The following is a 15,297-nucleotide window of genomic DNA, read 5'->3' on the forward strand; positions in this document are numbered from 1 at the left end:
TGAGGACAGGGTGATGTTTTAATTGCGCTTTTTCGAAACGAGGTCACGGAAGCTGCAGCAGGAAGCATGAGGGCTGGAGGGGAGACCCTGGGGTGGGCGAGGTGCGGCTGCCCTCATGGGGTCCCTTTTCCGTTAGACTCTTGGTTGTGTCTGGAAATCACCCCCGTGCAGCTGTCCTTCATGTGCAGGAGTGTTGCCCCAGTGCTGGTCCAGAGGTGACTGTTTCCTGGCAGGGTGTGCCCAGGGCTTCCACAGAGGAGCCTTTTTTCCTTCCCCAGAAATGTCTCAGTGAAGAAGGGGTCAGGACAGGTGGCCTTGGGGACAGAAAGCAGACTAGACTTGCTGTCATACTGGAAGCTGGTCCTGTCCTCAGCACATAAGCAGCATTGGGAGCAGTCAAGCCTGGCATCCCTGCATTGGGGTTCAGGGGGTGTGCCCAGGTGCCCTCATGTCCCCACCCCCTCAGACTGCTGCACCCCAGACTGGGATGCTAGCCAGGGACACAGACCTACATGTGTGTGTGCCTGTGTGTGCGTGTGTGCCTGGTGGGCTGTGGGGATTGGGCAAGCTCTGCCTGCCCTGCTGTCTGAGGCCATCTTGATGGACTTGGCATTCTGCGCTTAGGAAGGTGGGTCTGGCTGACGGGGAGGGAGGAGGACTAGCAAGTTGTTGGGAGTGTCTGGTGCTGACAGTGTTCCAGGGCAGCAGCAGGGAGCAGCGGGGAATCAGAGGTGATCTGGGGGACTCACTCCCCTATCCACTCCCTGGCTAGACAGCAGACTCCTGTGAGCTGGAGTTCGGCATGGTGGTTCATCCCCTTTCACCGGCAGATCCCCACTCACCCTGGCCCCACCCAGGATTCTGGTGGCAGATGATAACACCGTTCCTGCAGACAAGTCTCCTCTCATCCCTGGGCCTTGTCCCTGATCCAGGGACCAGGAAGGAGCTGATATAAGGCCACTGGGCTGTGCTTATGCTGAAGTGCCTTGAGACCCCAGCCCAGAGCCGCAGTGGGGAGGGCGGGCAGCGTCCACGTGGCCACGGCTGTCTGGATCTGCCCCATCTCGGCCCCGGGCCAGCTGGCCTAGTCCTCCTTGGGCCTCTCCACAGTAAGAATCGTGTCCACAATGGCAGGCTGTCGCTCAGGGTCACCAAAGGGCTGCTTCTCACGGTTCTGCTCCGCCCTAGTGCGCGTCCAGGAGGGTGAGCGGAGACAGCCGGCTCGGGGCAGCGGGTGCAGGCCTGGTGGGAACGTGGGCTGGGTCAGTATGGCGGACCAGTCACTCCTGCACCTACTGCCTGGCCTGTTTGTGCCTCCAGCATGGTGTCCGGCCACACCTGGGGCCCCCTGGTGCCAGCAATGTGTGCATATGGGTCTGGGTGCAGCCTGGGCACTGGCTTTCCTGATGCTCCCAGAAGGGTCCACATGCAGCCAAGGTTCCACCCTGGGTGTGAGCCTGGCCTGTAGCTGGTGTGGGTGGGGAGTAGGGAGGGAGGAAGGTCTCTGGGCCCCCACACTCCCAGTGGCTTACATGCCATTTCTTTGGTCAATGGGGTCCAGTGCTTCCCTGGAACTGAGATGAGCAGCCAGGTTTGGTGAATGCCACCCCTTTTGTGTTCTGCCTTATAATTAAATCTGCATAGTGAATTCTACTGGGGGGCCTGTGGCTGTGGTCTTTTGCTGGTGTTTGAAAACCGAAATTAAGGAGGGGCAGACAATTCCTTAAAGTCAGCAGAAGGGTATGTAAAGTGCAGAAGCAGTGAGTGAAATGGTGCCATGTTGACAAACATGCATTAGGAAGGAAATCATTTTCCAGACCAGGTCTTCAGGGGGCGGTGCTGGGTGGTCTCAGGCCACGGGGCCTCCCCACAACACCCTCAGAGCCCGGTGGCAATCCCACCTGCATGCGAGTCGCTGGCCACGTTCTCGTCATCCGAGTCTGCAAAGACCTCGGCCAGCTCCTGGTCAGACATGTCGGTGAGCTCTGTGAGGTCCAGTAGGTCGAAGTGCACCTCCAGGGAGGAGACGCTGCTCAGCGGCTCTGGGGGCAGAGGGGCACGTCAGTGGGCCTGGTGACGGCCAGTGTAGGGGAACAAGGTGGGGTCGACCCATTCCTGGCGCTTGCTCCCTGGGGCACAGCGGGGCCCAGAGACCCATCCCTGGTCCCAGGGGGCTTGTGGAGCATGATGGGTGGGTGGGCCGTACTTACGCCGCCTTTCCGTGACCTGCAGGAGGCCTGGTGCTGGTATTGGGATGCCCAACTCCTCCTCAGCCATGGGAGACTGGCCACTGGTCCCCGTGACAGGGACGGGGGCACTGAGGGCAGCCTGTGGCATGTCGACCTCCTTAACTAAGCCTGCAACAGAGAGGGCGTTACCTGGGAGGGGCTGGGGTCTTCACCCCCACTGCCAGGACGCAGGCTGGGAGGACCTGAGAACCTGGCCCATGGAGCTAGCCCTCAAGGCTCAGGTAGTGATGGGGGTGGTCCTGGTTCAGGAAGGACAGGGCGCTGGGGGCTTCTCTGAGGAAGCTGACTTTCCCCGGCTCCTCATTCTCTGGTTTCCAGATCCTCTGCCCTCACTACTTGAACGGGAATCACCGCTGGTCTTGCGGGGACCCTTGCTGGTTCTGTCAGAGCCCCCAAGACCCCAGTACTGTCACCTGTCTACTTTTGGTCCCACTAGGGTTTACTAAAGAAGACTATCTTGCAGCTGGAGATGAAGAAGCTATATGGTCAGCAAAAATTAGACCGGGATCTGACTGTGGCTCAGATCATGAACTCTTTATTCCAAGAAGAGTCTGGAGAGTCCTTTTGACGGCAAGGAGATCAAACCAGTCAATCCTTAAGGGAATCAGTCCTGAATATTCATTGGAAGGACTCATGCTGAAGCTCTAATACTCTGGCCACCTGACGGGAAGAACTGACTCATTTGAAAAGACCCTGATGCTGGGAAAGGTTGAAGGCGGGAGGAGAAGGGGACGACAGGATGAGATGGTTGGATGGCATCACTGACTCGATGGACATGAGTTTGAGCAAGCTCCAGGAGTTGGTGATGGACAGGGAAGCCTGGTGTGCTGCAGTCCATGGGGTTGCAAAGAGTTGGACACAACTGAGCGACTGAACTGAGGGTCTAGTGGACAGTCATACGTTTGCTTTAATCCAACCTGGCCCCAGCTCATGTGTCTATCGTATGCTGTGTTTGAACTCAAAATAACATATTCTCATAGTGAAAGAGACCCATTCCCCACCAACCTCACAATTGGGGATGTTCCCCCAGGGATTTTTTCTGCTCAAATTTTGTTTTCATGTAACAGCTTGTCTCTGTCAGGTGAGAGCTGAGGCCCCTTGGGGATCTGCTTGGTGAGCACTGCCACTCAGAGGTGGGGCTTCCACTCCACGGAGGGCCGTGTCCATCCACAGCTCACCCATTCCTCTCTTCCAGAGTGTTCTAGTGTCCCTCCCCCCACAGCTAGGGTCCCAGTCGTCTGTCAGGCATGTGCCCTGAGGCAGCTGGACCCCTTGGCTCCCCTGAGACGCCTTTCCACAGTGACCTCCCCTCAGCTGAGGGATCCCCCAGCTGAACAGGTGCCCAGTACAGAGTGCGGAGTCCCTCCTCCATCAGCAGTGGGGCCTTGCCGACCCGGCGGGCGAGTGTGGAGAGTGGGGTGTGGACAAGGCCACGGGAGCAGCTGCCAAAGGGGATCAGGGGGGCCCAGCACCAACAGCTGCCTTTGAGGGGTGGGCCTGTGCAGCCAGCAGCCTTGATGTGCCCGGCAGGCCGCATAGGTCCACAGGGTCCTGGCTGAGTGGGAAGTGGGACATGGATTTGTGACTGCAGAGCTGGCTGGGCTGCCCCAGCCTCAGAGGGCACCCCTCCCTGGGAAGCGTGACTGAGGGCAGGTGGGCCTGCTGACTGGCAGGGCCTGCCCGGCTCTGCCCCATGCTGTGTTGTCACTGGGGCCAGGGCTGGCCCTGCCAGACGGGGCTCAGGATCTGGTTTCCACCTCGCTGCCACATCTGGCACGTGGTGTCTGAGCATCCTCAGAGGGCAGGGTTACACCCTCTGGTGGCCCAGCCCGCCCAGCCTGACGGGCAGTTTTCCTGAGCCTCAGAGTTCCTGCTGCAGCTTTAGGCCCAGGAAGCCCTTGGGGCCTTTGTAGGGACACAGTTCTGTTTCTTAAGCGATGGCACAGCGGCCAGATCGCCCTTCCCCAAGGGCACATGCGTGCCTGGAGTGTCCTGCTCCTCTTCTGCACACGTGGCCCATCCTGGTGGGTGAGGAGGGTGGCCTCTGTCCAGCTGGGGGCTCCGGCCAGGTGCTGCCATTTCTGTGGAGCCTCCACATGGGGCAGGTGACTCTGGGTTAAGAAGAAGAAGAGTGACAGTAGCTCCTGGTTTTCTGTGCTAGACACAAGCCCAGCAAAATGGTTTTCAGCTAATGTCACAACCAGCTACGAGGGAGGGACTGGGAGTTTTGTCCTGTAACACGGAGGGGATCAGCTTGTCACAGGCATGTTAACAGGGGCTCTGGAGCTGGAACTCTTGGTCACCACTTGCCAGCCCATGGAGGGAGGGGAAACCCTGACCTTGTGCCCACAAGGAAGCTAGGGCCTGGCCAGGCAGAAGGGGACTAGGATCAAAGGTGAAGCGGAGGCCAGGAGAAGGCCCTGAGGGAGCCTGGCTGCTCTGGGTGAGCTGGGTAGGAAAGCACCTACCTGCATGTTTATGGAATGGGACTCGGTCCAAGTGGAAAGGAGGATGTCTACAGCTTCTGAGATGGGGGCAGGGCAAGCAGATGCGCCTCCTTATAGACCTTGGGATCCAGGGGTCCCTCCAGCCCCCACAGACACAGTGGCCTGTTGTACTGATTGTAAGAAGCACATGTTATCAAATTTCGGTGTGTCTGAAACGGCACCATTTAGCTGATGGGTGTTGCAGAGCCAGTGGAATATGTTAACCGTGAATTTTTAAGTCACCTTCTGTTGACTTTTTTATTCCTTCTTCTCCCTTTGGCAGTGGTCTGCTCTTTACTTTGTAAATCCTGGTGTCCTGGCCTGTGTCAGAGCTTTGGGAAGAGGGAGGGAGCAGCGGAAGACACAACTTTGGCATCAAGGACGCTGATCTTTCAGTCGGAAGTGAAGGAAACAGGCCCTTGGTTTGGTCCCTGTGCACAGCAGGTGCACCATAAATGCTGGTTGACCGAATGAGCCCAAGACCCCACCCAGAGTTCCTAAGCAGCTGTGCTACCTGAGTCTGTCTGATACCCTCTTGATAGACCTCTAGGAAGAAGGGGCAGATTCTCCATAGGTGAGACCCCCTTTTCTTCTGGGGTGTGAAGCAGAGCAGTGACTGATCACACAGGTAGACACAGTGGCAAGGGTGCTTGCCTGTGGCCCAGAAGTAACCCCAGGGTTGCCCAGGCCAGGGCAAAGGTGAGGGGTGTTTCTAGTTCCCCAGGAAGCTCAGCATGGACCAGTAGCCCAGTGCAGGCCCCATTGAAGAAGTGCAGCCTGTGACTCCTGCAGGGGGACCTGCTGCCCTGACCTGTGGAAGCACTGAGGCAGTACCTGCATGGGGAGACTGGAGCTGGGGGGGCCACAGTCCTGCCCTGTCCAGGGTCCGCTGTGAACAGATATGGTAGGGTTACCCTGTGCTACGCTGCTGACCTATTTTCCAGCACATTCGTGCCAAGAACTTGGCCCAGATCTCAAGTTCCCTGCTGTGTGCCCAGGACTTTGCCCCAAGCCTCGAGGAGGGGTTCTGCACACACCCATCACAAATGAGTGAATTAATGAAGTGAATGAATGAATAGCATAAAACCAACATGGTTGCAGCAAAGGAGGTGTGGGCACCATCCCCTAAGTCGAGGGTGCCTGGTGGATGCTGTCTCAGCTCAGCCCCAGGGTTGGGCCCCAGCCCCTCTCAGATAGACAAGACTTGGATGTGGGTGGGCTAGACGCTTGGTCTCCCAACAGCACGTTGCAGAGTGCACCCCCAACTCTCCCCTCCTTGCCTGTGCATTTGATATTAAATTATTGATTCATTTAGGTTTTAATTTTAAAACCTTATAGAAGTAATTTCAGAAGTACTTAAGGATGAAATAATACATTTAGATTTGCCACATTAGTACTGAAGGAAGGCTGGTGGAAGTGGGTGAGCAGCTGGCCGGGGCCATGCGGGGGGCTTCAGCTTTCTGTTCTACTTCTGTATGTGCCCCTCTCTCCAGTATAAGTTCCCAGAAGTTGGCAAACTCAGAATGACAGTCACAGCCACCCACACGTGACCCCTGTGGGGTAGGTGGCTGTGGGGTAAGAAGTCTGTCTGCCGGCTTTGGCCCGAGACCCACTGTGTGCCTGCACAGAGTAGGCACCTGGTGAACACAGGTCTCTGGGGCTCCAGAACACTCCCTTCCCTCATGCCTGCTGTCTGCTCTCCTGATCCGCAGGGAAGAGGGTCTGTCTCCACTGAGAGGAGTGGTCACGGAGCTCAGAGAGGTCTGGCTGCCGGCATCCCTAAGCCCTTGCTCACCAAGCCTTCCCCATCGAATCATCATAAGGCCTCACGGAAGCCCTGGGGTCCTGGTGCAGCCCACAGGAATACAAAACAAAGAAAACCACACCCACTGTCCCCCACCCTCCCCAGTGTTTCTCCTGGTGCTCAGGAGGAGGGTGACAAGGGCCCCCAGAAGGTGTCTGGAACGCACCTGCTCAGCTCAGACTTCAGACAGCAGTGAGTGGACTGACTGCTTCAGGACACTTTACGGCTAGCATTTGGGTCTCCAGAGGCAGCCCTCGTGGGCTACGTGGCCCCCGGCGGATCCCTGTGTGCTCAGGGAGTGGCTCCTGGGGAGGGGACCTCCAAGAAAGCCTAGGTATGCCTGGGGTCTGGCCTGGTGGGTGGAGGAGCCCAGCAGTTTGCATCCAACTTCCTAGGCCGACGGCACAGAAAAACCCTTCCTGAAAGGGAACGTTCCTAGAGTTTTCCTCTCACCATCGGGCCAGGGTCAGGCTAGGGCCAGACTCCCAGGGGAGAGACCCCCGAGTACATCTCCACCGTCTGGACAGCTGACAGAGGCCCTGAGGAGGGGTCACTCCGTTCACCCCTCGACTCCCAGGTGTGTGCGCTCCTGGCCGCGCCAGGGCAAGCAACCCCTGCAGGCGTGGGAGCCCCCGTAGGCCGAGCCCGGGGCATCATCCGCCTCCCTCGCTCCAAGCCCGAGCCTGAGCCTGTATCTCAGCCTGGTGCCCCGCAGCATCCCGGCTTCCGCCTCCCCGCCCAACCCCCAGAGAGGTTCCGCACGGCCGAACAAAGCAGATGCGCGGCTGAGAGCGTAGCCTCCCCCCTACGCCTTGCTGACTTGGACCCCGACTCTGGTCCCGGCACGCCCCCATCTCCCGAATCCCTCCCTGGCTCTGCTGGGAGGGGGCGCAGGATCAAATTGTGTGCCGCCCACTCAGGAGCGCGCCGGGCACCGCTGCCCCGGCCGGGAGCGCGGAGGACGAGGGGGCGGGGACGCGGTCCGTGCGCCTCTAGCCCAGCGCGGGGGCCGCTCCCGGAGGTACCCCGGCCTGGCTTCTTCAGCACGGCGGGCTTAGGCTTCCACGCTCCGGCCCGGCATAGGGGAACTCGGAGCTGCCTGCGGGTCTTGGCGGCCCTGGGGCGTGGTCGGTGAGAGGGCCGGGGGAAAGGACTGCGGGGAGGCGCAGATCTCGGGCTCAGGGGGGCCACACTCACCTCCTGGGCTGGCGCCCTCCGAGGGCTCCATGCGGCCGGTAGGGCCTGGGAGCCGCGCGCGCGGCGGCGGCGGCGTCACCCGGCCCCGGCGCCCCTGCAGCTGCGGCGGCGACTCGGCCCCGACTCCCTGCGCAGCGCATCGGGGCAGCAGCCGGGGGACCGCGGCGGCGGGGAGGAGCCCGCGGGGCGGGGCGCGCAGCTGCTCCGGGGCCGGGTCCCGCCCCCCCCCCGCCCGCCCGCCGTCTCCTCCTCTGCCCCCGCAGCACAGGTGCGGCCCCGCCCCGCCCTGCTCGCGCCCCCTGTCGGCCCCTGCAGACCCTTCCCCGCCGACAGCACCCCTCCTGTCCGGCTTCCCACCCGGACCTGCCCGCGGCCCCCATCCCTGGCCTGGTCCCTGCGCGCACCCTCACTCAGCAGCCGCGCCACCGTGCGGGATCATCCTCACGCATCTGTGGGACTCCAACGACGTGCCGGCGCTCCGCGGGGCATGGAGGGACGGGCACAACATCCTAGGGCCCGTAAGCATTGCAGACCGTGGCAAATGCTTTGGAGAGACGCGGTGCGGGGATTGGGGCGTGAGGGGAATGGGGAGGGAAGAGGGGAAGGGAGGTAAGGAGAGGGAGGCGGGCAGAGAGGGGGCGTCCCGGAAGGCAGGCAGGCAGCGTCTGGGCGTGCCGAGAGCTCCAAACAGTTCAGCGGAGTCCCACTTCTAGTCGCTGGTCCCCTGCACAAGGCCCTGGAATGCAGCCCTGTGCCAATCCCTTGATGCACAGTATCGCATTTCATTCTCCTGGGGAATCCTTAGCAGACGAGGCCCTGATTTTCCAGGTGAAGCTGAACACGGGGTGGGGAGGGGCGGGGGCAGGGAAGTGCGACCAAGGTGCACAGCCGGTCACAGGAAGCCAGAGGAGTCAAGTGCAAGCCCCTGGTCTACACAAAGACAAACCAACCAAAGAAGAGCGTCAGGAAGACAGACTTGTTCCCAGCTGGGAGTGGAGAAATTCTCAGAGGAGGAAGGTGTGAACTTGGTGTTTTCAGAAAAGGTACCCTCCTAAGGCATCTTCAGCCATCCGAGGCCTCAGTCCTCTCCAGTCACCCCGAGCCCATAGCTAAGCTTTGTCAACTGTCAGTCAGTGAGGCAGGCTAATAGTTTCTATTTTTCTTTAGCTTACAAAACAAAGAAAAACTGCTAAAATGATGTCATGACCCATTAGGAAAGCCGCTGCAGTTTGCACTCCAAGAGGCAGGTCAGTCCCTCTGGGACAAAGCTGAGGGTGGTGGGGGTATAAGCCTTGAGAGGTCCGGACAGTAGGTGGACACTGGCTAGTGGGGTGGAAGTTTGTATTGTCTCACAATGGTCAGAGCAGTATCTCTGATTCCCCATGTCTTCCAGAACCTTCTGGTTCCATCCAACCATACCCTGTCTGTGCTCCTGCTCGCACCTGGGCAAGGCTTGTGCTGCTCTGACCAGTGGACTGTGTCCAGCTGATGCCATGTGACTCCAATGCTGGGTCTTAAGTAGGAGTCAGGTCTCGCTCCCCAGGCTCCCCTGGAATTCGGCCACTCTGTGTGAGAAAGCCCAGGCCATTTGAAGGGCCACTTGAGTATTGTCTGGCCCACAGTAGCCAATGAACCAGATGTAAGGTCTCAGGCAGGAGCCAGACTCTTCCTTTGAGCCACTCTCCCTGGGGTGGGGGTAATACATGGAACCAAGGTGAGCTGTCCCTACAGGGTCCCAGCCAAGTTGCAGATTCATGGGCAAAACAGATGTTGTCACTATATTAAGCCATTTCATTTCAGGGCCAACCTGTCACACAGCCATAGTAACTGTAACAGTCTTGGTGTTTAATAATTATCCCCATTTGACAGATGAATAAGTGGATACACAGGGAGTCTTGTCCAGGGCACCAGCTGATCTGACCCCAGAGGCCAGGGTCAAACTTTTCGTTCAAAACATTTTCATGGAAGTCAACTATACTTCAATTAAAAAAAATTAAACTAAATAAAAATAAAAAATCAAACAATAGTAGAATAGCATAGTTAACCCACTTATACCCATCATTTAGATTCAGTGATTACTGACTCATGGCTGATCGTATTTCTTCTCTGCTTTCAATGCCTTCTTCCACTTCTGGGTTGTTTTGAAGCAAATCCTATATGTATTATGTCATTTCTTTTGTAAATACTTCACTGTTGATCTCTAAAAATGTTTAGTCTTCTTGAGGACTCTGTTATGCTAACATTCAGGCCTCCATCGAGCTGCTGTTGTGATCTGAGGCAATTTACCTGGATGACCATGTACGTGGGTGTTAGGAAGAGCCAGATATTCACCATAGGTCATTGGGTTTGTATTAACATTTGGTCTGTCATTTTGTAGGAAACTCAGATGTCATTTATCTGGGTTTCTGAGATGCTCAGCTTGATGCCGATTAAAAGTATCTCAAGCCACCCATGTGGAGAAAGGCTCTTTTTTATAAATCTGAACTCAAATTCAGTATGAAAAGCACAGGTCACCATGGGCCTTGTGGGGAGCCCAGAGAGCTGGCAACAAGGCCTCCCTGAACTCTTCATCTCTGCAGTGCACACTGATAAACCGTGCTGTGCTGTTCATTTGTGACAAACGAATACCCTGTCTTGTTATCCTGAGCTAACCCTCCTATTCTTGCCCTTTTTGTTGAAAGGAATTATTGTTAATGCATTCGTTTAATTCAGGACTCCCAGCCAGAATTCTAAAGCAAAAAGCCAGTCAGCATGAGGCACCTAGCATAGTAAGTGCTAAATAATAATCAATAACACTCTGTGCTACCCGGCTGCACTGTCTTACTTGCCAGAACTCCTGTGGGAGGAGCCTACCTTAGGGGAGAAGACCCCTATCAGACCACAGGTGTCTGACACAGGCTCAGGCTCTTGCCAGCCCAGGCACAGAGACACCATCAGACCTTCCAGAGGCCCTGGGGCTGCTATAAATGTCACTCTTTGTGCCAGTCAGTTGATACAGTCCTTCCAAAGGGCCATTCCTCTCCAGGAACAATCAAGTCTTGGGTGGGCAAACAGGAACCCCCCAGGCTCGTTGCTGTGGCTCTCTTTCCTGACCGGAGCCTTTCTCCACTATTCACACTCTGTGCCCAAGGCAGTTCTCCAGGGAGAGAAGATTCCTCTCCATCCCCAAACTGACAGAAAACCTTGACCTACTGTAGAACCACTGTTTTGTAAGATGCTAATGTTAAGAGTGTGGAAAAGAAGACAACAAATGGTGTTGTTTTGGGTATAGGTAGCTGGATGGTAGGAGGGATCAGAAATTCTCTCTGCAATTTGTAAAGCAGTTAGCAGTTTTCAGAGCAAGAGGTTAGAGGGAAGAAACCCCCTGAAGACTTTTTTCCCTGCAGAGCTCGCCTGGAAACCCGTAGCAAAGGTTTCTAGTTTTTCTTCACCAGGAGGACAAAGTCTCTTTAGGAAGAGCAGTCAGATTTTGTGAAGGGGAGACTTGCTGATTTCAAAACTGTGGACCCGCTGGAATATGTTTTTTCTCGTCTTACTTTTGCTTCCTCTGAGGCTTTGTGGAAATCCAGCCGTCTTCCAGCCTCAGGTGGGAGTAATCGTCAAAAGGGGACAGGGTGAGGTGAGGCCCAAGCGCAGAGGTTCCGCGAAAATTTGAATCTAATTGGGTAAAGTCGCGGTGTGGCTGCCTCCCCTCGCTCACTCTTGGAGTTCACGCACTGTAGGTCTTGTACCCACGTAGAGTACGTAACAAGTGGACGGAAACCGCTCCTCCAGCCTCCGTGGAGCTTAAGTTTTAGTGGGGAAGACCCGCAGTAAACATGACCTGTCCCGAAAGGAATGCGTTCCCAGGCGTCTTGGAGAGGTAGCTTGTGGATAATGTCCAGCTTCGGCCCAAATATACGGACTCCGCCTGGTTAGTTGCTAAGGACTCCTGCCGTTGCGAGGCACCAGCCCTGCCGGCGGGCTCTCGCGATGGTTCTCGAGACTTCGCGCGGGACCTTACAGTCGTTGCCTGGAGACGGCGCATCCTCGGAAGGCCCCGCGCTTTGGTTTGTTGGTCCAGGCAGGCGGGAAACCACAACCATGGTGAGGCGGTCTCGTAGGGTCCGCGCCGGGGCCCTGGGGCTCAGACGTCGGCGGGCCTTGCTCGCCGGGAGTCCCCGGGACGGGAGATCTGTAGCTTTGGCATCTTGGAGCTGCGGGCTTGGTGCTCTGAGGGGTGGCGGGGATGTCCTCTCGGGGAGGGTCCAGGGTGCCGCGAACGCCGGACGCGGCTCCCTAGTGGAGCTGAGAGATCTGGTCTCTCCAGAATCCTGTGCACACCGGGGTGGTGGTCAGAGAGCACCGTCTCCCCCGCCCCCAGACCTAGGGCCCGGTGTGTACGTGTCCGGACCGGAAAACCTGGGTCGAATGGCTTCCCTACCTGGAATGGAAGGCTCATTGATCAGATCCTTGGGAAACAGAGGTCCTCCAGTCTCTGGGATCGAGAGCCTGGGGTATACCATGGTGGCCAGAGGGTCCTGACAGCGGTTCCAGAGCACGTAGAGTCCCCAGGGCAGAGCTTGGGCAAACCTGCGAGGAGTCAGGTGGGAACTGAGCAGAGCGGAGCTTGGTGCCTCTGGGGTTCTCCATCCCCACCCGCTCTGTGGTAGGGCTCTCAGCTGCGCACTCCCCTCTGTGCTGTACGGGCTGTAGGTCACCCAGTTTCCAGGCAGGTGTGGCGGGGTGGCCATCAGTGTGGGGACCCCTCTGTGTGTAGGGGCCCCAGGAGTTCTAGAGGCCCCAACCACTGCCTTACTCCCAGATGCTGAGTGGCGACAAGCCCCCGGGCTCTTCTGATGGGTTGGATTTCTTGGAGTAGAGGGTTATAAAGAGGGCAGTGTTTTAGGAGTGAAGATTTCAGCAGCTCTGTCTTTTGCAAGTCAGCTGGGTAAAGATACATCATCACATTTGGAATGTACACCAAAATACATCTACTTTCACTAACTTGTGGGAAATATGCATGATTTTCCTTTTTTTTTTTTTTTTGTTACTTTGTGCTTTCTAACATTTCCTCATAAACTTTTTTGGTAATAAAAATGTTACAGAGACGTGTAGATGCGTGCCTACGTACAGACAAAAGCATAAGCCACAGAAACCTGGGAGAAGTGAGGGCAGAGGATAAGGCGTTAGTTTGCTTTCTGTTGAGTGGCCCCTGGAGAGGGAGTGGCGCAGAAGGTCCCCTCTGGCACCTTGGAGAAGTAGTTAAAAGCAGGTATCACCCCACTGACAGAGCCCACAGTGTGTGAGTGCCAGTCTGTGCCAGCAGTCTTCACCCTGGGTCTCTGAGGCACCCACCTTGCACCCATGGAGCGATATATTGCAGGTTTCTTTCTGGCACGCCAAGCACTATAGTCTGTGCTGCTGGGGATGCTCCTTTGTGAGGGCGAGTAGATTTTGCTCCACACCAAGGAAGTCTCTGCTGTATACAAGGAACATGTTCTCCCTTTTCCTTTCCGAGGGAAAGCAATATTCTCTTCTGAGAAGGGAGATTTCTCCTTGCTGTTCCAAAGGTGTCAACAGAATGTGCCTGTGGTTAAGGATGGGAAACCTTAGGGCAGAGTGAGGCGGCCCGGGTGGAAGCCTGAGACAGTGGGCAGTCAGATGGAGGTTCCAGGCAGAAATTCCTCTCTCGAATGGCCCTGAAAGGGAATGAACCAGCCAGAAGTGAACCCTAACCCGACCATGTGTTCTTCAATCCAAGGCGCCCAAAAAGAAAGGGAAGAAAGGCAAAGGCAAAGGCACTCCGATTGTTGATGGGCTGGCTCCGGAGGACATGAGCAAGGAGCAGGTGAGCGGGCTGGCCGGGCCTCGGCCCCTTGCTGGGTGGGTGGGATGGGTTTGCTGCCCCCCGCTGATCCTAGGAACTTCTTTTAGATCACAGCCCCCAAGCTCCTTGTCTGCCTCCCCTCAGTCTGGCTCCTGCCGTCTGTCCACACCAAGACATGTGAAACAGTGCAGCACGTGTGATGGGTAAACTTTTCTCTAGGGTAGTAGGAATTTGGAAGGAAATGTTTTTCTGATATAAAAGCTATTTTAAGTTTTTTTCATTCTTACCCTTTTTAGGCCCCTACTGTTTACAGAGATATTAATCATAGTATATACACTTATAGCATTCTCATTTATTTGATTTACTATTAAACACTGTGAGTTATTTTAGGCTGGTTGTTCATTTCAATGACATTAAGACCTAGGGAACATGATTTGATTAATTACAGTTTCAATTGAAAGGCTCCCGAAACCTATAACCTGTGCAACCCATGAGAGCAAATGTGGTCTGGAAGTGTTCATCACTCTTACTTACTTTTGATGGTTTTAAGATAAAAGAAATCAAAGGAGACTCAACAAGGCATAAGACCTGAAGATGGAGAGCTGGGCAGAGGCCCTTGAAAGTGGTGAATAGTCTCTGTTTCTCACACAGGGAAGCCATCGGCAGTGTCTGTAGAGGGTAATGAGGTCAGGTTGTGCTTTGAGGGGGTCACTGGGGCTGCCTCATGGAGGTTGGCTTACCCGCTGTGTCGCCCCAACAATCGGACTATTTCCTGCCTACGGGTTTACTTCCTGTCCTGTGACATGGCAGGGGTCAGTCTGCAGAGCTTGGAAGCTCTTGGGGTCCAGGCAGTAGTAAGATGAGAGATTCAGGGCAGCTGTGGCCAGGTCTGAATTTGGCAATAAGGAGTTCATGATCTGAGCCACAGTCAGCTCCCGGTGTTGTTTTTGCTGACTGTATAGAGCTTCTCCATCTTTGGCTGCAAAGAATATAATCACTCTGATTTCGGCGATGGCCACCTGGTGATGTCCATGTGTAGAGTCTTCTCTTGTGTTGTTGGAAGAGGGTGTTTGCTATGACCAGTGCGTTCTCTTGGCCAAACTCTATTTAGCCTTTGCCCTGCTTCATTCTGTACTCCAAGGCCAAATTTGCCTGTTACTCCAGGTGTTTCTTGTCTTCCTACTTTTGCATTCCAGTTCCCTATAATGAAAAGGACATCTTTTTTGGGTGTTAGTTCTAAACGGTCTTGTAGATCTTCACAGAACCGTTCAACTTCAGCTTCTTCAGCATTACTGGTTGGGGCATAGACTTGGATTATTGCCAAATTCAGATTTAAATTAAAGAAATTCAGGTATGACCTAAATCATATCCCTTATGACTATACAGTGGAAGTGAGAAATAGATTTAAGGGACTAGATCCGATAGACAGAGTGCCTGATGAACTATGGACAGAGGTTCGTGACATTGTACAGGAGACAGGGAGCAAGACCATCCCCAAGAAAAAGAAATGCAAAAAAGCAAAATGGCTGTCTGAGGAGGCCTTATATAGCTGTGAAAAGAAGAGAAGCGAAAAGCAAAGGAGAAAAGGAAAGATATAAGCATCTGAATGCAGAGTTCCAAAGAATAGCAAGGAGAGATAAGAAAGCCTTCCTTAGTAATCAGTGCAAAGAAATAGAGGAAAATAATAGAATGGGAAAGACTAGAGATCTCTTCAAGAAAATTAGAGATACCAAGGGAACATTTCATGCAAAG

General features: G+C 55.4%; 2 protein-coding genes across 12 annotated transcripts in view; one reads left to right on the plus strand and one right to left on the minus strand.

Annotated features, from left to right (window-relative positions):
- On the minus strand, positions 1-8,279 carry DBNDD1 (dysbindin domain containing 1). Of its 6 annotated transcripts, none has more exons than XM_086350539.1 (5): positions 8,141-8,279; positions 4,232-4,360; positions 2,211-2,357; positions 1,902-2,042; positions 1-1,242 (listed from the first exon to the last, which is right to left on the minus strand). In XM_086350539.1, the coding sequence occupies exons 2-5, from the start codon at positions 4,326-4,328 to the stop codon at positions 1,085-1,087; spliced, it is 543 nt and encodes a 180-aa protein (XP_086206665.1). In that variant the 5' UTR covers positions 4,329-4,360; positions 8,141-8,279; the 3' UTR covers positions 1-1,084. The 6 variants fall into 6 exon arrangements, with proteins under 6 accessions (XP_086206665.1, XP_086206663.1, XP_086206664.1 ...); XM_086350537.1 differs by lacking the exon at positions 8,141-8,279 and adding an exon at positions 7,737-7,913; XM_086350538.1 differs by lacking the exon at positions 8,141-8,279 and adding an exon at positions 4,718-5,777.
- DRC4 (dynein regulatory complex subunit 4) overlaps positions 8,158-15,297 on the plus strand; it is a 20,741-nt gene continuing 13,601 nt past the window's right edge. For 3 of the 6 annotated variants that reach the window (XM_086350511.1, XM_086350517.1, XM_086350516.1), the window contains exons 1-2: positions 11,762-11,822; positions 13,480-13,566. In XM_086350511.1, coding sequence (XP_086206637.1) covers positions 11,820-11,822; positions 13,480-13,566 — 90 coding nt within the window. In that variant the 5' untranslated portion in view covers positions 11,762-11,819. Of the gene's footprint in view, positions 8,255-8,612; positions 8,780-8,903; positions 8,984-11,761; positions 11,823-13,479; positions 13,567-15,297 lie in introns of those variants that run through there. The other 3 variants (XM_086350514.1, XM_086350513.1, XM_086350512.1) reach the window with 3 other exon arrangements.

This window comes from Bos grunniens, chromosome 18 (assembly GCF_055505025.1).
Source record: "Bos grunniens cultivar Pamir isolate PY7600 chromosome 18, Bosgru_T2T1.0, whole genome shotgun sequence".
In the NCBI taxonomy this organism is placed as follows: domain Eukaryota; kingdom Metazoa; phylum Chordata; class Mammalia; order Artiodactyla; family Bovidae; genus Bos; species Bos grunniens.